This window comes from Cetorhinus maximus, chromosome 15 (genome assembly GCF_964194155.1).
Source record: "Cetorhinus maximus chromosome 15, sCetMax3.hap1.1, whole genome shotgun sequence".
NCBI classification, from domain to species: domain Eukaryota; kingdom Metazoa; phylum Chordata; class Chondrichthyes; order Lamniformes; family Cetorhinidae; genus Cetorhinus; species Cetorhinus maximus.
Genome location: NC_135893.1, coordinates 14,173,965 through 14,197,571, shown reverse-complemented (window position 1 = coordinate 14,197,571; position 23,607 = coordinate 14,173,965). Strand labels below are relative to the sequence as shown.

Genomic DNA, 23,607 nt, shown 5'->3' with positions numbered 1-23,607 from the left:
TCACTACCCTTTGAATGAAAATAGTGTTTCCTGACTTTGCTCCTGAATGGCATAGCTCTGATTTTGAGATTGCATTCCCTTGTTCTTGAAGCACTTCTGAGAAGAAATAGTTTTTTTCTACTTCCCAATGGAATTCTTTCAACATTTTAAACCCCTCAATACTCTATACTCAAAGGAATACAAGTCAAATTTATGCAATTTACTTTTAAATTTAAAACAGTTTAAGCACTGTTTGGCTGTGCATGTCTGAGCAAGACTATATTTGTGCATGTGCATGCATGCACATATATATATATATACAGGTCTACATTTGTGTGTGTGCACGTATTTGTATGATTGTGTGTCTATTTATGTGTATGGTTATATCCCACCATCGTACAAGGCTTATGGTGACCCTATGGAATATACCTATCCAGTTGAAATGTGCAGGGCAAATGAGCAACCTTAATGTGTAGTAGAAAAATGGATTTATTTCTATTTGGAGGCTCAGTTGCCACATGAAGATGGTATCTGACTGATTACCATCTGCTTCAGATTCAACACTTAACAGCGTGACTGCCATCTCATGCAGGAATGTGTCTTGTGCATTGAGATGCCTTTGAAATTTGGGCCAAATCTGTACAGCAGGACAATGATTGATTACGAGCTGCATGCTCCCTGTCTTGATGGGAAGATTGAGCATCTCACTAGTTATACCAACATTTTAACATGATTTGGGATAACTTTCCGACTCTGTGCTGCCAGAAGGGGCCTCACCTGCCTAGAGCTCAAAGTCATAAAATTATCCCTTGCCTTTGTTGGAGGGCAGGTTAAAAATACCAATGAAAATGCAACAGGTTGCTGTGAAGTTTAGAAGCCTTATTGATCTAGTACCGGTACAGACCGGGAACACCTTGGCTTTGATCCCTGGTCTGAGTTAGATGATCTCAGTTAGGGCAGGAGTAGGGATACTACAGTTGGGACCAGAATGGGATCGTGCAAAGGGAGCTTTACTCTGTACCTGACTCATACTCTATTTGAACTGGGCTATTTCATGGGACAGTGTAGTGGGAGCTTTATTCTGTTCAACACATGCTGGAACTCTGTAGGAAGTGTTTTATGGGACAATATAGAGCAAACTTAAGTCTGTATCTAACCTGTGCTATACACCTGCACTGGGAGAGTTTGATGGGACAATGTGGTGGAAGCTTTGTTCTGTATGTAACCTGCGCTGTAGTTGTCCTGAAAGTGATTGTTGGGACAGTGATGTTCCTTTGGTCCAGAGGTACAGTCATCACCCTCAAGTAAAATCAACTGTCATTTCAAAGTGGAGTTAATTTTCTGTTCTGTTTGTAGAAATACTGTCTTGGTCGTAATGTTTTCTAAGCCAGAGATTTGGAGTAGCCTTTGACAGTGTACAATTTCAGTCTGCCTTGCTATGTGCTGCTATTTCAATGGAAATTGTATGTTTTATTGGAAAGCAAGTCTCCTCCAGAAACTGAACCAAACACAGTCAAAGGATTGATATTGTAATATGGAGACAGAGAAGGTCAGCAGTTAAAAAAAGCAAAAGTTCCATCAAATGATTTACTGACAGTGATTCAATCAGGTGAATACAGTGAGGGCACAAGAATTCTGAAGTGAGAAAAATATGAGCAGTCTTTGATATGGGGAGAGATGTTTCGGCCAGAACAGATTGGATTGTAATTGGAAACATACTGTTTCAAAATGATTTATTTTTCCCGAAAATGGCAGGTAGGCAGAAGGCTGGTGGTGCTGTTCCTGAGGAATATTTTCTGAAGCTACTCTTGTACTTCTGGGTAAATGTAAGACTAAGGTTATTGTCTGATAGGTGATCCCTCTCTTGCACCTTCAGCCTCCAACATTATGGTAGCCAACCTAACTTTCCCTCTTGTTCATCCCAGGTTGTAACTCCACCTGTTCTACCCATAGATATAGACAGCACAGGAGGACGCCATTTAGCCCATTGTGCCAGTGCCAGCAATTTAAAAGAGCTCTCAAGTTAGTCCCATTCCATTGCTCTTTCCCCATAGCCCTGCAATAATTTTCCTTTTCCAGTTATATATCCAGTTACCATTTGAAAGTTACTATCGATTCTCCTTCCACCAACCTTTCGGGCAGTGCATTCCAGATCCTACCAACTTGGTACATAAAAAAACATTCGCATTTTCTTCCCCGCTGGTCTCTGGTCATTGATGCCCCTACCAGTGTAAACTGTTTCTCCTCCTCACTACATCCTTGCTGTGTTAAAATCAAGACTCACCCCCACTCAAACAAATTCTTTCCCAGGGACTCGAGATTTCTGAGCTCCTCATCCATGTCGTTCTTCCTTTTTGCATCTACAGTCTGTTAGCTTTTGAAAGCCAAGCTTGGTGCAGCCAACTGGTACATGAGAACATGAAGAACATTGCCAACTCCTTTCATGTTTGCGCTATGTCTAAGACTGTTAGAGAATGGATGTTGTTTTTTATGAGTTTATGTTATTCCACAAGATAATAAGATTCAAAGGCATTTATTGACTTTCATAGGAATTAGCCTGATAACTGTTGTTACCAATAGCTACACATATACAATGACAACAAATAATAATTGCTCATATACTTGAGATACAGTAAAACAAATTAGCAGAGCATTCACTGCAGTACACGTTTCAAGCTCAATGGGGTTAGCTGGCCCAAGTCTTGTCGTATCCTGAAGAACCTATTATAACACAATTCCCTTTATGCTTTTACTTTACTCTGGCAATGTAAGAATCCACCATATGTTTCAAAGTATTCCCTCATTCAATTAGCTGGACTTCATTTTAACAAGAATAACTCCCATTAATTATGCTTTTTCAAGGCTGAGTTTGGTGGCCTGTTCTTATCAGAGTTGTTGTTTTGGAAAACCTAAAGTTAAGATAAAGGGTTAACCATTTCCTTACAAGATGTTATTACCTCCTGCACTGTCGTCCCCAACTGCTAGCAATGCAGATTTCTGGGGGAGACAAAAAAGGAGATAAAAAACCGTGTGACCAATTTCAGGAAAAACTCTAGGAAACTCCTCCCCAATTCACTATAGTAATCAAGCAAATCCCAGAAGATTCATAGTTAGCCATGATGATTCACTGGGAAAATATAACCAACTGATAAACACCTCTAATCCCCTCTTTCCTCAGGAACTTCTCAACTTTTCATAAAAACCTGCTTTGTAATTTAGTTTATCGCTTCTATTATTTCCAACCTTGGTGATGTCCTAAAATGTGGGTCTTGATCCTTCACCCTGGTGTTGGACTGTGGGTTTTAAGCCATTAGCCCTGGTGGTGCATTGCAGGCCTTGACCTTTCTCACTTGAGACACACTAGATTTAGACCCATTACACTTGAGGGGTATTGTGTATTTTTGCTCCCTCACCCAAGTTACTCAGTAAGTAAAAGTCTATTGAAGAAAAGACTGAAGTAAAAACTGTAATTTGTCTGGTTTTGCAGTGTTTTATTTTGTTAGGAAATAGAGATAGTTTAAGTTATATTTGTATTTGTGGGTGTTAGGAATACATTTTAGCCTTAATGTTTAAGTTTGAATTTGTATTTCTGTATCTGTGTGTTAAGAAGAGGTCAAGTTAAATTTTAGTTTCACTTTAAAAGGTGCCTGCATTTCTAATGAGAGTTTTACGGCTGTTACAGCTAAGGTAAAAAAACAAGATCCGGGAAACTGAGCTGTTGCCTAGTAACAGGGCTCCTCCAGAGAGGCAGGCCCCCCCACAGACACACACACAGAAGAAACTAGAAACAGCAGTTTGATTTGGAAGCTATTTGAAATTCAGTTGGTTTTGAAGACAGCTGCCAGGCCAAAGCAGCCTAGAAGGCTCAGATAGCCAGTTCCAAGCTAAAATTGGTTGAAAGTAGCTGCCAGAGAAAGACTGGAGCAAAGTGGACAGATAGCAAATCCCAAGCTAAAGAAGAAAGTCCCCAATTCCAGGGGAGTGGAATAGGAGAAAGTCCCAAGCAGACCTTCTAATCAAAGGAAGGACAGAAACCTGGAAACGGTCTTGTTAAGTGAAGTTAAGAGTGAGGGGCAGAGAAAGGCTTCAAGCTTAAAGAGATAAAGGCTTGTGAGAGGCCAGAAGGTCCAAAGAGACAACTGAAGGTCGTAACTCTTTGCTTTGGGCATATGAGGCAGTGGTGTACTGTTGACAGCTGAGTCAGTGAGAGAGAGTGCATGGAGGAAAGCTTGAATGTATTTGGTGACCCAGGGGAGAGGAACATCAGGAGGAGAGTTCAAAAACCTGGAGCTAAACCCTTGTGGGAGGCGTCTAAGAGAAAGTGTCAGTTTGGGAGAAGATTCTAAGGCGAGTTCTTGGAAAGTGGAGATTGGAAACCCTCATGTGAAAGGCAGAGTTCAGTAAGACGGGTTGGCTCACAGTGTGATAAGCATCTAGGGGAAGTTGAGGAGAGATCCATAGCATCTGTCTGGGTGACATCTGTCACTTGGTTTCAGAGTGTGGTGTGTCTGACCAGGTCGCCTATTGGTTTACGTGGACGGTATACTTACTGTTAAAATTAGAATATAATTTTTGTAACTTGTGCTATCCTTACAAATCTGTAAAGGTATAGTTGTGGGTGAAGGAGTATTGTAATATAGTTCATCTTTTCTTGTTGAATAAATGTTTTATGCTTTTGTTAAAAGTTCATTAGTTGACTCTGTTCAGTAGCTACTCTACACTTATCTAAATAAACAAATAAAAGTTAGGATCTGTCAAGCCGGGTTCCACCCTGGGATCAGGCTTGTCCAGTTGTAACATCAGCTGGAATCATAACAATTTACAAGGAGTTATATGTAGCAATAGTCATTTACTGGCAAATGTTTGTTAACTGCATATCTGGTGTAGGATTGAAAGGGGGAAAACTGGGCAGCGTGTTAATAGGAATGGGACAAGAAAGGAAATTAACAGAAGTCACGACAAGAGGTAAGAGGAAATGAGAGTTCTGTCAGGTGGGAAGACAGACACACCAGGGACAATTAGGAACACAGCTGGGAAGGAGCAAAAGGGGAGATGAAGCAGGGTGACAATTGAGTGTGATACAGCACTGCGGAGTGAAACTGATCGTGAATTTGTGATCCAAGTGTGGAAATTGTAACTGAAATGTACAAGTAATTGACAGAAACCAAGTTGCTTTGGTCAAGTCTATGCGAAGTGGGTGTTGTTCACATTTGCTGTTTTTGTCTAATTGGAGGTCCCTCTGTGTTTTACAGCTGTTTGCAGTTATGCAGTATGCTTTAATGGCGGCAAGTGCATTGAGGGAATGTCGCAGCTGTGTCACTGCCCACAGGGATTCCAAGGACCTCGTTGCCAATACGGTCAGTAGTGCCTGTTCCATTTCACATGTACTTCTGTTGTAACAGTTTTATATTGCCAGGCCTCAGGGAGTAAGAGGAAGGGGGAGAATTTACAGAAGACTGCAACTCAGAATTTTGAACTAAGGTGAAAACTTTGAACCAGTCCCGGCCCACTGTAAGAGATGGATAATATTCCACACAATTACTTGATTGTTTCAATCAACTCAATAATCTTCATCCCTAGGCTGTGAGCTATTAGTCATTGGAATATAAAATTGGGAACATAACTCAGCCATTTAGCCTCTCTAGCCTGTTCCATTGTTAAATTAGATCATAGCTGACCTGTATCTTAACTCCATTTACCTGCCTTGGTTTTGTAAAGCAAAAATCTTTAAATTTTAGTTAGTTTGAAAAATTTCAGTTGACCCCCAGCCTCAACAGCTCTTTGAAGGAGAGAGTTCCAAATTTCCAGTTCAGTTTGGTGGCAGCGGGGGCGGGTGGGGAACTGTGAAGAAGTGTTTCCTGACATCACCCGGAACGGCAGAGCTCTGATTTTAAGGTAATGCCCCCATGTTTTAGATGCCCCTGTTCATCCATGGATTGCTTCTGAATAGCTTATAATTTTGTCTCATGTATAGCTTATAATTTTCTTGCCGGGGAAGGGAGAGGTAATATTCATTCTCCCTCCGTTTTCTCATGGACAGGGCTATTTGAACAAAGCACTTATGATTCCTTTGCAGTTGGTCTTTCCAGAATGCTGTATGCAGATTCAGTTTGAGGGCCTTTCAGCCTCTATGCAGGCATTTGCCCTCTATTTTAGATACTCTAGGACTGAAGTAGGCTGAAAGCCCAGTGGCATGAGAATCGGAAGCGATAGGGGGTCAGAATTGCCTGGATGTGCTGTGAGTGGAACATCACCTGCGATGAGGGAGGGAATGAAATTTTGGAGGTGCAGTATGACCTTTGATAATTCATACTTCATGGCTTCCATTAACTCAAGGTTGATGTTACCTGGCTGGCTTTTCAAAGGGCCACGGAGGTGGGACCCTGTGCAGGTGGGAATTCAGAATCGCGGTCCCAGAGATCATCTCGGGATCTCAACATCTCTGGAACAGTTTTGAATTTTTAAAGGGCTGGCAGGGGGATGAAGTGGGAAACACAATTGCTGCCAATTAATGGCCCCTTAAGCTCCTTAAAGAGCTTGCTAAGGGGCCTATCCGTTCAGCACTGCAACTATCTATGTTTTTCAGGCGAGCTGGAACAGCTGTCAGATTCCCTGGGGGGCCCAAGTAAGTTTCTTTGTAGTTGATATTTATTGAAATGGGGCCAACTGGTGCCGGCAAGGGCGCATCTCCTAACCATGTCCTCCTTGGCCATTTTCTGCCACGTTCGACTTTCTGGCGACCTGATGAACTACCTACTCTCATCAGCAAGGCAGAGGCAGCTCCCAACATGGCTGTCACCTGCCCTTGTCACTGGTGCCAGGTAGGCAGCTCCCGCTTCCTGGAGGCGCATTGCACCACTAATTGAGTGCTGAGCGCGCCTACTGGTCAATTAGAATATTTGCATTTAAAAATTGCATCACCCTTGCCAGGCAGCTGAAGCGCAGAGTTGGGATCCGGAATTCATCCAGGTGTCAGGTTCCTGATCCTGCTTTGAAAATCCAGCCAGAGCAGAGAGGGTAAAAGTTCGATCCATGGCCTCTGCTGAGCCTGAACATCAATGGGACACAAAATTATCTGCAGTGCCCCTGAGCTAATCTGTCTATTCTTTGCCAATAGACTTTCTAGTCATGACCACTGCCCTATCATCCATATTCATTTCAAAGAGCCTATCTAACTGGCCTGTATTCAGTCCCTCCATCAGTTAAAAACTTTACCTATGTCCCTGCCAAGTGCAGCATCATCTGAGCTAGTCCAGCCCAGCCCCGGAGATGGTATGTCCGCCTACAGTGAGTCACCCACTCTGTTGCCATGGCAGTGCCTGTCCTGGGAAATGAAGTAGCCCCAGTATAACATTAACATCACTGCCCCCTAAGCAGAAACAATTTCCTATAGACAGTGAAACAAAAGAGGAGTGATTAGCACTGCCTCCTTCTCCTGAGGACTGCAGCCATTTCCTGAGAATTAAACCCTAACCGTGCAGCAGAAATCAAAAAGAACTCAGATCAGTCTTTCCTGGAGAATTAACAAAGGATTTGGTGCAACAGTAAAGCTAATGTCAGTACAAGGTACACTAAATCAACCAGTAACATAAGACATACTATAACTAAACTGACTGGTAATATAAGGCACTATATCTAAATTGGCCAGTAACATAAGGCACACTATAACTAAGCGGATCAGTAATGTAAAGCACATTATAACTTACATATCTGGAGTGTGCTGTCAGATGACTGACTTGACTCCACGACTGCAACTATAATTGGCCCCCTATTAAATCAATAACATTATCTCCATATTATCCTAAAAGGTCTTCCTCGTGTGACTTACCCTGGAATTTGCAGCTTAGTAACCTGGTTGAAACCTGTTATTTTTAGGAGCGGTAATAACGCATAGAGGAGTGATCTCCTTGACTAATTGTGTAATGGTTTTGAGTGCTGACTGCTGTTTGGAGAGCATTTGGCAAGGCTCCTGCATTAACAGTCAAAATATGCCCCTCTTAGTCTCTTTTCTGACCCTGCTAAATATGAGCAGCACAAGGGATGTGATCTTCCCCAGAAGTGGGAGCTGTTTATTGCTTTTTATTCGTTCTTGGAATGTGGATGTTGCTGGCAAAGCTGGCACTTATTGCCCATTCCTCGTTGCCCTGAAGTGGTGAAACCAAATGAGAGTTTGATACAACTGATTGGCTTGCTAGACCACTTCAGAGGGCAGTTAAAAGTTACCGAGTTGGTGTCTGGGACTGGGGCCATATATAAACCAGATATGTAGGTTTCCTTCCCTAAAGGACATTGGTGAACCAGTTGGGATTATTATGGCAACCTGATAGCTTCATGGTCACATTTACTGATTTTTATTCCAGATTTATTTTGTAAACTTACATAGAATTACATAGAATATACAGCAAAGAAACAGGCCATACCACCCAACCAGTCCATGCTGGTGTTTATGCTCCATTTGAGTCTCCTCTCTTGATTCTCTTCTCCATTAAATGCTTGTCTAGCCTCAGTTTAAATGCATCTCCACTATTTGTCTCAGCCACTCCCTATGGTAGCCAGTTCCCCATTCTCACCATGTGTAAAGAAGTTTCTTCTGCATTCCCTATTTGATTTCTAGGTGACTGTCTTACATTTGTGTTCTCTAACTTTGCTTATCCCCACAGTGGAAAAACTTGTTCTGTGTCTACGCTGTTAAAAGCTTTCATCATTTTAAAGACCTTTATGAGGTCATCCCCCTGTCTTCTTTTTCCAGCAGAAAGGTGAACCAGCTATTCATCCTCTCCTGATAGTTATAATCTCATATTCCTGGTATTATCCTTGTAAATCTTTCTTCCATTCTCTCCAGTGCTTCTGTATCCTTTTTATAATATGGCAGCTAGAATTGTACCACAGTACCAAGTGTGGCCGACCCAAGGTTTGATACAAGTTTAATATAACTTCTCTACTGTATTGAACTGAATTCAAATTCTCAAATCATCCTGGTGAGATTTGAACTCCGCTGTCTTGATTATTATTTCCATTAACATAACCCCTACACTACTGTGTGAGTACACCAGCAAAGTAGTAAACCTGAACTTCATACTCGGGATTTGTCATTTCTTTATTTCTAATTCAGACATCAATCCCTAGCCAAGGGATCAAGCATTTGCTCCAGTTAGAGGCATCTCACAAGAAAAGAAGGAGTGAGATTTCCTTCTCCTAAAAATGCAAAGTGAATTTACCCCTTAATATCAAAATTATTGACCAATCTGAAAATCCCACGGTCCTACTCTTTGAACTTGTTGCCTTTTGCTTCAGGCTATTGTGCATGTTGAAGCACATGTTTAGGGGGGACAATCATGCTGCAAATGATCAGGTTAGTGCTCAAGAGGCTAAGTAAGAGTTTGCTTCAATAGTTCCAAATGAAAGGGCTTGACTATGGATTTGTAAACCTTTATATTGTGTTCCTCACAAGAGGAGTGCCCCAAAGCCCAGTGTGATGTGATTAAACTTTGATTTCTCCAGTGTAAATACTCAAGTTCAAAGGCTAATAGTCCTCCCTGTCTTTCTCTGGGTTCTCTTCTTCCCTCCTCCATTGCTCACTTTTCTCAGATAGGAGAGTCAATGATGGATGCCTGCTCCCAAAGTAACAAATACTTTTCCAATGTTTGTCTAGCTGGCCTCCCACATTCCACCCTACATAACCTTGACTCATCCGAAACTATCATCCATGGGTTCAAATCCCCCCAAGGTAAGGTGGGTAAGGGAAGATTGAGGAAGGTTAGGAGTTCCACAGCTTAAAGACCATTGACAAAGAATGAGTCAAAGTAGGAAATTAATCTTTGGGGGTAATTTTAACCTAACCAACCTGGCAGGAAATGGATGGAATGGGGTCAGACACTAGTTTTATACCCCATTCGATTTTACTCTTGCCCCATTTCATTCTGTCACTTCAGTAGAAAATAAAATCGGGAGCTGTGTAAAACCAGCATTTGACCCAATCCCATGCAAAGCAAAACACTGCGGATGCTGGAAATCTGAAATAAAACCAGAAAATGCTGGAAAAACTCAGCAGGCTTGGCAGCATCTGTGGAGAGAGAAACAGAGTTAACATTTCGAGTCTGTATGACTCTTCTTCTGAGCTAAAGAGAAGAAGAAATGTGATGGATTTTATACTGTTAAAGGGGGGTAGAGCAGGTGGGACAACATAGAAGGTCAGGGAGAGGGGACAGCTAAGGAGAGATTGACAAAGATGTCATGGACACAAGATGAGGGGAGTGTTAATGGTATCGGTAAAGAGTAAAGAAGGTGCTGATAGTGGCATAAAGGTAAGATAGCAGAAGGTGTTAATAGCAGAACAAGGGTCAGCACTCTGTGAAAACAAAACATAAAAACAAGTGACAGATGCCCTGTTGAGTGGTTGAGGGGTGGGGGGGGGGTGTGGTTTGGGTAAAAAGGATTTTAAAAAATGAACAATTTATTTACCGCATCTCACCATAAAATCCATCACATTTCTCCTTCTATTTAGCTCTGAAGAAGTCATATGGACTCGATATGTTAACTCTCCACAGATGCTGCCAGAACTGCTGAGCTTTTCCCATGCATCTCCCACTGGGATGGTTAGGTTAAAATTACCCCCTTAATTTTACCACATCAAGGATACAGGAAGGTGAATGTATTTTGCTATTTTTGACTTTTGGAAACGGATTCTTTACAGGCCACTGCACCAGTAATCAGACATTATTTCAACATTTTCCATGAAAAGAAACGATAGGGTGAAATAAATCTTGTTTAAGATAATTGCCAAAGGAACTGCAGGGGGGATTCTTATAGGCAGGATTTTCCCTTCGTTGGGCAGGCGCAGCAGGCGGGCTAGGGAGCAGCCGCAAAACAAATCGCCGCCTGTGATCGGGCCTGACTGCAATTTCACACTGGCGGGCCACTTAAGGCCCGCCCAGCATGAAAAGTGGCTCCAAACTGGCCGGGAAGGGCCGTGTGGGGCTGGGGGCTTGTGGGCCGCCGGGTCCAATGGCGACCTGGCGGCTGGTTTAAAATCAGACCAGGCAGCCCTTAAGGACGTTCCCTGAGCCGGCACGATTGACCCAAGTGCAGCTACACAGCGGGAGGGAAGGTCGGGTGGGCACTCGGCCCCCTGCTTCTCTGATGAGTGCCTTGTCGTCCTCCTGGAGGAGGTGGCTGCCAGGAGGGACACTCTTGTCCCAGGGATGGGTGGAGGAGGCCACCGCACCTCACCAAGAGGGTATGGGAGGAGGCGGCAGTGCTGGTCAGCAGCCGTGACGTGGTGCGGCACTCCTGGGTGCAGTGCTGGAAGCGCTTCAGTGACCTGTTGCGCTCAGAAAGGGTAGGTACCATGTTGGCATGGGTCAGTGTGCAGATGTGTTAAGGTCTGGCCGTCTCTCCGTGGACCTCAGGGGTGCTAGAGTCTGAGTGCAAACTGTCAATCACACCAGAGATGGCCAAGGGAGTGAGCCCTGGCTGCTTGGAATGAATGCCTTGTGGCTCAAGGGCCGTGACTCAGAAGTGTCCTGCCAGGTGCTCATCAGCTGGAGTTGGCCAGGCTGCAATGGCACTGCAGGTACAGGGTGGACTAATCAATGTTCCTCTGTTGTTTCAGGAGAATAATGCCCACAACAATATAGAAAGGTCGTGGACCGATGAAGAGTGGTGACTCTCATGGAGCGGGAGCTCCAGGGACAGAATGAGGGGTTCCTGGGGTTGCTCTTGGACTTGTAAACCCTCACACAGGCAAGACCTCAGGTGGTCAGTGTCCTGTGGGAGATGGATGAGGCACCTAGTATCCCAGCAAGGTGCCTGTCCAACAATGGTGCGCAGGGAGGCCCACGGCGACCTCACGTTGGCACACGAGCTGCCTGTTGTCGCTGTGGGCTCCTCTTGGGGTGCTCTGGATGACTGCAGCAGCTCCTCCACCCCTCTGTCAGAAACCGTTTCATCTGATGAGGCTGCTGCGACTGGGGAGATGCCAGCTGTGGTACTGGCCGCTCCCTCCCAGGCGGGGCCAGCACAGGCTCCACTGGCCAGAGGACGACCGCCAAGGTCATCAAGGCCAACAAGACTGCAGAGTCAGCAGGCTGTCTCCAATGCTGGTGCCTGCGAGGGGGGAACACCTAGACGTAGCACTTGCAAACTTAAGTTAAAGGCACCATGAGCACAAGAGGGACAGGTGACGGGTTATTTTATGTTTGTTTTTATTAACTTTATGTATGCTGGTCCGATGTTGAATACCAGAAACATTTCTGTTAAGATTATTGAATTGTCAGAATGACATAAATTGTGTTTTTGTCTTCATGGCCTGAGTATGGAACTCCAGTATGTAATGCTGGATGTAGGTGGCTCTGAACTTTATTGCACAGGCACTGAGTGTTCTTTGGGTTCAAATGAAAGGCTCCTTTCAGACATCCGGGATGGAGGTGGCAGCCCTGGCATGCGTTTGAAGCTGATCTTTGGTAGCCTAGCTGAAGGAGCATTGGATCAAGGCATCCCTGGTGTCCTTGCCTCCCTGCAGGATACCGACGTCTGACTCCACGCCCTCAGCATTCTCCTCATCGTGCTCATCTTCGGACTCACTACTGGACTCATCATCTGTGTCCTGTGCAGCTGTCTCAAGGTCCTGTTCCTCCAGTGGGGACCCCCTTGCCAGTGCCAGATTGTGGAGAGCGCAGCATGCAACCACGATCAGTGACACCCACTCTACGGGGTATTGTAGTGCTCCTCCTGAACGGTCCAGGCATCGGAAGTGCATCTTGAGAAGATCTATGGTCCTTTCTATCACCACCCTTGTGGACGCATGACTCATATTGTAATGCTTCTCTGCCTCTATTCTCGGGTGGCGGAGAGGCATCATAAGCCACCTCTTCAAGGATAACTCTTGTCACCCAGCAGCCATCCATCCAGTCGGGCTGGAGCACTGAAGAGTCTCTGCACCTGGAAGTGTCTGAGGATGTATGCGTCATGGGAGCTGCCAGGGTACCTTGCACAGACTTACAGAATCTGCATCCTGTGGTCAAACACTATCTGCACGTTCATGGAGTGGGATCCCTTCCTGTAGACGAAGGCACTCGGCTGACCTGCTGGTGCCTTGGTGGCCACATGTGTGCAGTCAATGGCACCCTTGACACTGGGGAACCTAGCAATTGCTGCAAACCCTCTGGCTCTCTCAGCCTGGCTGGCCTTGTCCGTACGGTAAAGAATAAATGTCAGTACCCGCCTAAACAGAGCTTCTGTCATCAGCTTGATGCAGCTGTGGACAGCTGATTGGGAGACTCCACACAGATCCCCCACTGAGCCCTGGAAAGAACTGGAGGCACAGGAGTTGAGGGCCACTGTGACCTTTGGAGTCACTGACATGGGGTAACCACCCACACAGTTGGAGCTGATCTCAGGCCCAATCATCTGGCAAATGGAGATCACGCTCTCGCTTGAGAGGCGGAGCCTCCTTCGGCATTGCACCTTGGACATATTGAGGTAGCTGCATTGCCGCCTGTAAACTTGGCAGCAGGATAGTGGCGTCTTCTGTGGCTCCTTCCACCTTGGACTACCTACTGGCCCTGAGCCCCTTGTGCCTGTGCCTCTCCTCCCACAGGTCCCTCCCCTGGAAGCTGCACAGGGACACATGACCTCTCCCTTCTGCCCCTCTCTTCCTCCTCAGAGGAGGTGCCTCAGAGGCGGAGACCACAATCCCCATTATCAGGTTAAGAGAAGGTTGCCTGATGCCTGGAAGGGTCCACATGGTCTGAATCCTCAGGGGGCCTGGCAGACAGCAATGAGTCCTGAAATGAAGCCTGGAAATGCTAAGAATGAAGCCACGAACAGAGATGAAGCTGCCAATAAGCAACCAGCTGCAACCTATCTCCAGAATTCCTCACTACTCACACTGGCAAAGCTGTTGACCCTTTTTATCCCGCTCTTGGATGAGGTTTGTGAAAATGTTGGCTGTCCGCCTGCCCGTTTTGCCCGTGCGACGAGCAGAAAATTGCACTGGCAAGGAAAAATCACAGTCAATTGGATTGTTGAGGGCCTTAAGTGGCCGCTTAATTAATGGCGGGCACCGCTCTGGCACCCACACGCGCCTGCTGAGCGAAATATTGCAGACTATTTTACTCCCGTTTGGGTCGGGCTTGCACCCGCCTGCGGGACAAAAAATCCTGCCCTATATCTGTCTGCGATGGGCAATCTGAACCAACATTAATCAATTCACACTAAATTTATGGAACCTTTAATTAGCCTCAAACCATGAACTCAATCACTTGTGCTCACATGCACGGATTGGTGAGACCGCAGCAATGACCTCTGTGCAGTGACATCATTGCAGTCCGTCAACAATTAAACAGAATTGGGAAACAACAAGGGAAAAAATTCTGAATTGGGTTCTCAGAATTCAGGAACACTTAGCATTTGTACACATGCAGTTTACTCTATTCAGCCATGGTTTTGCATCTTCACTTACATCTGGAATGTGTGAGAAATTTGAACCGCTCTGTTTTCTGATTGCTGGTGTGACTACGGCATTATATCAAGAAAGCTCAGACCCGTGCTTTGGAGTCCCCTTTCTTAAAGCTCTGCTTGAAGCCCCCTGCTCCCTGTGGCTATATAATTAACTTACAGGCAGGCCTCAACAGCTATGTCCTGAACTCTGGTATATCCAGCTGTCTTTCATTATCTCCATCAACAGACGTTGGAGAGCCCCAGCACCCTCCATTGTATAGAATCACTGACTTAAACTCAAAGCCAAGGGTCTGTCATCCCTTCAGGCCATTTCTCATGAGGCATCTGTTCAAGAATGATACAGCACAGAAGGAGACCATTCGGCCCTTTTTGCCCGTGTCGGTTCTTTGAAAGGGCTATCCAATTAGTCCTACTCCCTGCTCTTTCCTGCAAACGCCTATAATTTTTTTCTTTTCAAGTATATATTCAAAACCCTTTTGAAAGTTATTATTTAATCTGCTTCCATTGCCCTTTTAGGTAGTGCATTCCAGATCATACCAACTCACAGCATAAAAAAAAAATCTCCTCATCTCCTCCAGGTTCTTTTGTCAAATATCTTAAATCTGGGTATTCTTGTTACCGGCTCTCCGGCTAATGGAAACAGTTTCTCTTCCTCACTACATTCTCGCAATGTTGAAATCCAATCTCATCCTACAATCCCCCACTCAAACACGTTCTTTTCTGGAGACTCTAAACTTTGAAGCTCTTCACTTGTGTCATTCTTCCTTTTTAATTGATTCTACACTCTTCTGGCTTTTGAAAGCCAAGCTTGGTGCTACCCACTGATATATGAGAACAGACACATGAGGGCACACTGCCAGCTTCCTTCATGTTTATACTAGCTCTGAAGTGTTGCCATCTCCTGCATTGCCTTCAACAGTAACAACAACTTGCACTTATATAGTTTCTTTAAAGTAGAAACCTTCCAAAGCACCTCGCAGTAGCATTATCAAATGGAATTTGACATTGAGCCGCATAAGAAGACATTAGAGGAGATAAACAAAAGCTTGGTCAAAGAGGCAGGTTTTAAGAAGCATCTTAAAGGAGGAAACAGAGGTAGCGAGGCAGAGAGGTGGAATTCCAGAACTTAGGTACAGCTGCCATTGGTGGGGCATTGAAAATCAAGGATATGCAAAAGGATGGAATTCGAGGAGCACAGACATCTCAGAAGATTGTGGGGCTGGAGGAGATTACAGAGATAGAGAGGGGCGAGGCCATGTAGAGATTTAAAAACAAGGATGAGAATTTTAAAATCAAGGCATTGTTTAACTGGGAGCCAATGTAGGTCAGCAAGCGCAGGGGTGATCGGTGAACAGTGGTTTGAGTTAGGATATAACTATAGTATCATTTTATGGACAAAAACGTGTGTGAGCCATGTCTCAGGCAGGCTGACCCTCGTCCCGTGCATTCTTGTCCTGTGAAGCTCTCTTGCCAAGAGCAGTAACCCATAAATTTAGCTCCTAGTTCAACATATCTGTTGTCTAACATTCTGGGACTAAAATGAATTCCTACAGAGCGATCAGGAGTGTGGTTTCTGGCTGGTTTTTCCACCTCCCTAACTCAGTGGTGCTGAGGCCAAATGTAACATGTTCTGCAATTGGCTAATTCGGCACAGATTGGAGATTGAACCTGTGCATTCTGCTCTGTATTTCTCTGTAGAACATCAACTACCCACTAAGAAGAACTAACAAGACATGCCTTGAAAGTTTGCTGGCATTAGGGCAAAGCAGAGTACCATGTGGCAATACACCCAGTCTCCAGGTGTAATTGTGCCACATAGTGAGTGAAGAACAATCAAGGAAAGTCCTTGGTTTGATTCCTGGCCTTTGCCGAATTAGCAATTTAAACTGGTCAATATTGTCAGTGCAGCTTGGCAATGCCGACCCACCTGGTGCTGCTCAAAGGAGAATTCCCAATTCGGCTGGGTGTAGGTTGCTAGAAGGGAAGATGCAAAACAGCTAATCGCTGCTCCATTGTAACTTCCTGATCTTCTCAGATTCTTTAAATGGTCTGACTAGCCCTTATTGTGTAACTGAACATCCTGCATGACTTTATCATTATACTCTGAAGTATAATTCCTCACAAGCCACAGCCTTTCCATTTAAAACCGATAGATCTTTTTCGGGAAATACTTTGTTTCTTTTCCTCATGGTTGAGTTCATTGTACAGCGTCCTTTCATTCATCACAAGAAATAGGGCAGGCTTGGCATACTGGCTAAACGCCAGATACTGCACAGACGTACAGACACACGTACATACATACAGGCATAGGCATGAATACACACACTCTTTACAGACACAGACTCCAATGCGCGTGCACAAATACACGCACAAACAAACAAACACCAAGGGCAGAATTTTAGGTTCCCCTGCCGGCGGGTTTGTAGGCGGGGTGAGACTGTAAAATTTCTGGGCTGGCCTTCCCACCAGGCTCCCATTTGTCCCAACCTCTCCGCAATTTTACGCTTGGACTGGTTGGCCAGCCCACCCAACCTTGCCCCAATTGAGGCTCTTAAGTGGCCGATTATTGACCACTTAAGGGCCGTTTCCCACCCAGCCTCAATTGCAAGGCTGGTGGGTGGAGTTCAGGGGCAAAAGGGAAGCCAGAAAATGAACCATGTTCAAGCCCCAGGTGGGAAGGAGGGGTGCCACCCTCAGCAGCCTCCTTTTAACATCAGGCATTCCCCGACCCCCAGAAGGCCTAGCCCCTGCAAGTCCTCCCTCCCCCACTTTCCTCTCCACCAATCCCCTCACCTCCCCTGCCTGCCCTGAGACCTCCACACTTACCTGGTCCTGGACTCCTGGGACTTAGGCTCCAGGAATTGCTTCCAGTCCCAATCCTGCACACTGCAGCTTCTGGCACAGCAGCCACTAGGGTGCTGCCACTAATCAGATTGGCCAGCAGCTCTCTGCGGTGGGAATTCTTCCTGAGTGAGAGGTGGAAGTCTCACCTGAAGCCAATTAACACTTGTTGGGAGGTTAAATGGCTGCGGGCAGGCAGTATCAGTGGGGATGTGTTCGCCACCGACTCTTTGGATGGCAGGGAGGGAAACCCCACCGTCCTAAAAATCCTGGCCCAATATATAAACATGCAGACAGATACCAATACACACATATGCACACTTACATACAAATACCAATACACGCGCACACACTTAGACACCCAGACTCAGAGACCAATACACACACACGGGGGGAATTTTATGAAGCCCGCAAAAGTGGGAAACGTGGCGTGTGGGATGACTTAATTAGGTGGGCTGTGAAATCTTGATTTCCTGCCTTCGACAAGGTCCCACATAGGAGGTTAGTTCAGAAGGTTCAGACACTTGGTATCCATGGAGAGGTTGTAAACTGGATTCGAAATTGGCTGTGTGGGAGAAGACAGAGAGTGGTAGTGGATGATTGCTTCTCAGACTGGAGGTCTGTGACTAGTGGTGTGCCTCAGGGATCTGTGCTGGGACCATTGTTGTTTGTTGTCTATATCAATGATTTGGATGATAATGTGGTGAATTGGATCAGCAAGTTTGCTGATGACACTAAAATTGGAGGCTTTGTGGACAGCGAGGAAGGCTTTCAAAGCTTGCAGAGAGATCTGGACCAACTGGGAAAATGGGCCAGAAAGTGGCAGATGGAATTTAATGCGGAAAAGTGTGAGGTGTTACATTTTGGAAGGTCAAACCAAGGTAGGACATACACAGTAAAATGGTAGGGCACTGAGGAGTGTGGAGGAACAAAGGGATCTGGGAGTTCAGATACATAATTCCCTGAAAGTGGCGTCACAGGTAGACAAGGTCGTAAAGAAAGCTTTTGGCATACTGGCCTTCATAAATCAAAGTATTGAGTATAGGAGTTGGGATGTTATGGTGAGGTTGTATAAGACATTAGTGAGGCCAACTTTGGAGTATTGTGTGCAGTTCTGGTCGCCTAACTACAGGAAGGATATCAGTAAGATTGAGAGAATGCAGAGAAGATTTACTAGGATGTTGCCGGGTCTTAAGGAGTTAAGTTACAGGGAAAGATTAAACAGGTTAGGACTTTATTCCTTGGAGTGTAGAAGAATGAGGGGAGATATGATAGAAGTTTACAAAATTATGAGGGGTATAGACAGAGTAAATGCGAGTAGGCTCTTTCCACTTAGATTAAGAGAAATAAACACGAGAGGACATGGCTTTAGGGTGAAAGGGGAAAGGTTTAGGGGGAACATTAGGGGGAACTTCTTCACTCAGAGAGTGGTAAGCGTGTGGAACGAGCTACCATCTGACGTGGTAAATGCGGGCTCACTCTTAAGTTTTAAGAATAAATTAAATAGATACATGGATGGGAGAGGTCCAGAGGGTTATGGACTAGGTGCAGGTCAATGGGATTAGCGGAATAATATTTCGGCACAGACTAGAAGGGCCGAATGGCCTGTTTTCTGTGCTGTAGTGTTCTATGGTTCTATGATGGCGGGTTGAGATGCAGAGATAAAGTAGTGTTTGCGACATGTCGAGCCTCATGCCATCCTGTGGCAAGTTCGTACTTGTAATACATTTGCATGCCATAAATACTCATTAGCGTAAAACTTTTTCTAATCATGCCTTACCTTCAAGATAAAGTCAAGACTGCAGAAGAATCTCATTGCAGCCAACACAGAGATCTGGAGGGAAGCATAAGTACAACTTTGTATAGAGTTACTGAGATGTACATAGATTTATAAATAAATAAATAAGAATGGCTTTAATGAATAATAGTCTACGGTAGCATTCTTAGGGTAACAGGTAAACCCTAAAGAAGTCCCATCTGGACCCTGAACACAAGACAAAACATGGTGGCAGCGGTTCACATTTGTTTAAAGGTGGTATGCACCAGTCGGCTTTGTGCAGTTGCGTGTAAGGTCACTGATTTCCTTGTTTAACTCTATGGCACATGGGAGGGGAGTAGGAGAATGGCAGCTTGCGTGGAGGCTCGGGACCAGCAAGGGTGAGTCATTAGTGAGGGGGCATGTGGAGTGGGGTCGGGGACATGGAAGAACAGAAGAAGGATCCATGGAGGACAGAGGATGGGGTCAGGGGATTGGAGGAGTGAAGTGGGAAGGGCTGGTGACCTGGGTGTGGTGGGGGGGTGGGGTGGTGGCAGAAACAGTCAGTCAAGGTAAGGAAATGAGGGGTCTAAAGGACAGTACTGTCCAAATGTGTGCCCATCTCAGGGTGTTGGCTGGCAGAATCTTTACAGGGTTTTGAGTTCACGTACAACTTTTTAATTATCCCCGCTGAGAGTGATCTTGGACAGTGTCCTTTACAATGCATAGAAGAGAGGGCTAGCTGAGCCTGCAAGTTCAGCCATATCCCATATAGATTGGCGAGTACAACACTGGACACTAACATGAACATTCAATAAAGAGTGAATTTTTATTAAATTTTGCACATTCGATCATTACATTTTTTGAACACTGAAGTACATATCGAATGGCTGGAAGACTTCATCGTACGAGCTTGAAGTGTCATCAACTCCCTGTCTCGCTATTATGTCATCTGCAATAGCCCCTTCTGCATAGCATAATCTACTGCTTCAGTAGATAGGCTTGCTGATTGTGATCTATGCCCACTGCTGTCTGGACCCCAGGTCTGTGTGTCAGCTTACATTTGCAGCACTCACAATGCTCTGTTCTCAGATGAGTCTTCAATCTTTTTCCTTTTTGCCCTTTTTCCAAGGATTTGTAGGTCTTTCAAGTCTACAGTTTTCACTTGGAGTTTTTCAGGGCCTTTTACGCTCTGTCCGCTGCCACCATGTTTCACCTTGAGTTCAGGGTCTAGGTGGGGTTTCTTTAGGGTTTGCCTGTTACTGTAAGAATGCTACTGTAGACTGTTATTTGTAAAAACCATTCTTGTTTGTTTACCAATCTACGTACAAATCAGCAACTCTACACGAGGTTGTACTTCTGCTTCCCTCCAGATCTTAGTTACTTAACCATGTGACATTCCATCATAGTTATATCAGTATCAGGTGCTCCTGATGTTAACCCTTCACTCTACACTGTGCTATCTATGTGCTCTCAAGTCTTATGTTAACAGGAATAGAGTTGGGCAGAAAAGTTTTGGCTTTTATGGAGAGCCTCCCTGTTTGACCAGGAGGCTCTTTTATAGCCCACACCTAACTGCAGCATTGTCAGCTGATGATGGGTTTTCATCACCGAAAACCTTTCCCTGCCACTGAATCACATCTGTCTCTTGCACTTGCCACCAGCACTTTAAATTTTAATTGTAATATGTGTGAAACAGGGAAAAACCAAGAGAACAGAAGTGACGCACACTTCCGGTTACACCATCGGGAACAACACACTGTTGACAAAATTCCCCCCTCAGTTCATAAATATACCAATACACATATGTACTGACATCAATACACATGCACAGCTAGACAAAAAGACCACAGTCAATATGCACTGACATACATACAAAGACCAAATGACACAACATACAGATAGACACAAATACACACACACACATTTAGATATAAAGATACAGACAGAGTCCAATACACACATAAATTCTTCAGTTCTCTGCATAAAGGCAGGCCTGACCCACAGCGCCATGATCTCCACCACGGGTAGGGCAAGACGGTAGGTCCCAAATCCACCCCAACAGGAACGGGGATTGAACCCTGCACTGTTGGCACCAATCTGATCCACACCAGCCACCCAGCCAGCTGCCCCCACAAGGAGTCTGAGTTGCTGTGGCAACGTGCACATTTACATGCATGTTGTAGCCTGGAGCTATGAATAGTGATGGTAGAGGCTCCAATTTTCTTTCCATCACATGATTGACCAGGAATCTCTCATGCTCTTACCGCCTGCCATTGTGTATGTTGGAAGGATTTGCAGATTGATACTCAACCTGTTTGGCTGTGTTATCAACATAGCTTCCTTGGCCATCAAGTCCTCAAGTGGGACTTGAATCTGGACCTTCTGGCACAGAGATAGAGACGCTACCCATTGACCTCCTTTAACAAGCACTAAAACACACATATACAGACACAGACAGACACCAATGCGCACGCGTGCACAGAAACACATGCACACACACAAGTACAGTCACAGACATAGTCCAATAGTCACAAATACAGACCCACACTTGCAGTATTTAATGAAGGTGACAACCTGGCACATTTGCTGGAGGCACTTAACAGAGCAGCTAAATGTGCAGCAGTGGGCCTTGACACTGGGGACAGAAATCCCTCCTCCTGAGAGCTGCTGGTCAATTAGAAGCTGGCAGCTGTGCATTGCCTGGCAGTGCCACTGCTGGACTGGTGGCTGCTGATGGTAAGGCCCAGGATCACTAAGAGACCCAGGCCACAGGTGAGTAATCGCAGAATGGAGATCGCAGGGGGAAGGGGTCAGCACCAGGGGCACAGGGATGTCTCTCAGTGGGATCCCCCTTCCAGATGCTGCGTCCCTCGATCAGGCACTGAGTGCCTTTGAATGAGGGACCCTCCCCCCTGAAGGCCGCAAGAAGCCCCAACAGAATTTGTTTTTTGGACTTACAGATGGCAAGCCCCCTGCCCGCCACTGGCTCGATACTGGTGGTGGGATGAAGCCCTTAAGTGGGCATTAATTGCCCACTTAAAGGCCCCAGTTAGCAGCGGCATGGGAAGGCTGCCCATGTGGTCTCCTGCCCCGGAATTAACCAAGGCAGAGTCAGGAAGGCAGCAGGATCCCATCCTCTTCCCCTGCCACCAAGCGCGCCTCGGGGAGAGCATTAAATTCGATCCCACATACTGACACAAATAGACACTAACGCACACACATATTGACAGACACCAATATACACTTATTCTAACATGCACAGACACCATTACATACGCAGAGACAAACACATGTACAGATGGAGTAAAAGAAGAAAATGCTGGAAACACTCAGCAGGTCAGGCAGCATCTATAGAGAGATAACCAGAGCTAATATTTCAGGTCCATGACCTTTCATCAGAATGTGCACAGATGGATGTTTACACATATACCCGCAAAAGCAGATTATAAAGTCACAGCGCAGAAGGAGACCATTTAACCAATCGTACCTGTGATGGCTCTTTAAAAGAGATTTACAGGCAAGAACTACCATAACTATGTACAGTCAGGCAGACGCTAAAAGTGAGGAACAGTAATACAAAGACTAATGCAGACATTAACACTCATACAGCGCGATGGGGAGAAAATAATATGAACAAAAAATGATCATCACACATGCCCAAGAGAAATTAATGAGTACTTACTGGCAGACAGACACAGCTGAACAAATTTATTTTTGAAAATACTGTCTGACCCATGGAAGTGTGCAATTGCTTACAAACATGTACGCACTCATGTATACTAATACCACGCATAGATGAAGTTTTGCATTTAAAAACTGCTTATCTGTTACTTAAGAGCACTGTGGGTATACCTACACCACATGGACTGCAACAGTTCAAGGAAGTGGCTCACCACCACCTTCTTGAGGTCAACCTGGGATGGGCAGTAAATGTTGGCTTGCCCATGATGCTCACATCCCATGAATTTAAAAAAAAGCGCAGAATGAGCCTTTAGCTTAACAGTAGCATTCCCATTTTTGTCAGAAGGTGACGGATTTGAGTTCCACTTCAGACAACCTGGGCCAGCAGAGATCAGAGCGACAGACCTGCACACTAAAATAGCATCCATAAGGCGTTCTTGTATTCAATGGGTGTGAGTGCCCTCCTTCCCCCCTCCCACCACCATTGTAAGGGGTAGCTGGGGTTTTTTAGCCTTGGCTGCGATCCACCTAAGAGAAGGTACTCTGAGATTAAAATCTGTGTATCAATGGGAAACCATCTCAGCAACGCTCCATAGTTGGTGGCTCAAGGATCATGTATGCGTGTGTGTGTGTGTGTGTGTGTGTCTTGACTTAGGACACAACACCTTTCCAAGACAAATGGACAAATTTTTCATGACTTCCTCATTCTTCCACCATTGAATGTTAAATTGGTGTCATTGGCCTTGGGGAGACCCTGAATTGCAGATGGCTGTAGCACAGATCTTTTAAATGATGTAGCCAGCCTCCAGGCCATGGGTTGCCTACACAACACTTGAAAGGTGGAGCAACAGGTTCCTTTACTTCTGCACCTCCTTTGGGTGATTTTC

The 23,607-nt window shown here is 45.2% G+C and overlaps 1 protein-coding gene across 1 annotated transcript in view; it reads left to right on the top strand.

Moving 5' to 3' along the window:
* LOC144690414 (uncharacterized) overlaps positions 1-23,607 on the top strand; it is a 537,164-nt gene that overhangs the window by 43,075 nt on the left and 470,482 nt on the right. The window contains exon 4 of the mRNA XM_078557903.1: positions 5,232-5,336. Within this exon, the coding sequence (XP_078414029.1) occupies positions 5,232-5,336 (105 nt within the window). The remainder of the gene's footprint in view (positions 1-5,231; positions 5,337-23,607) is intronic.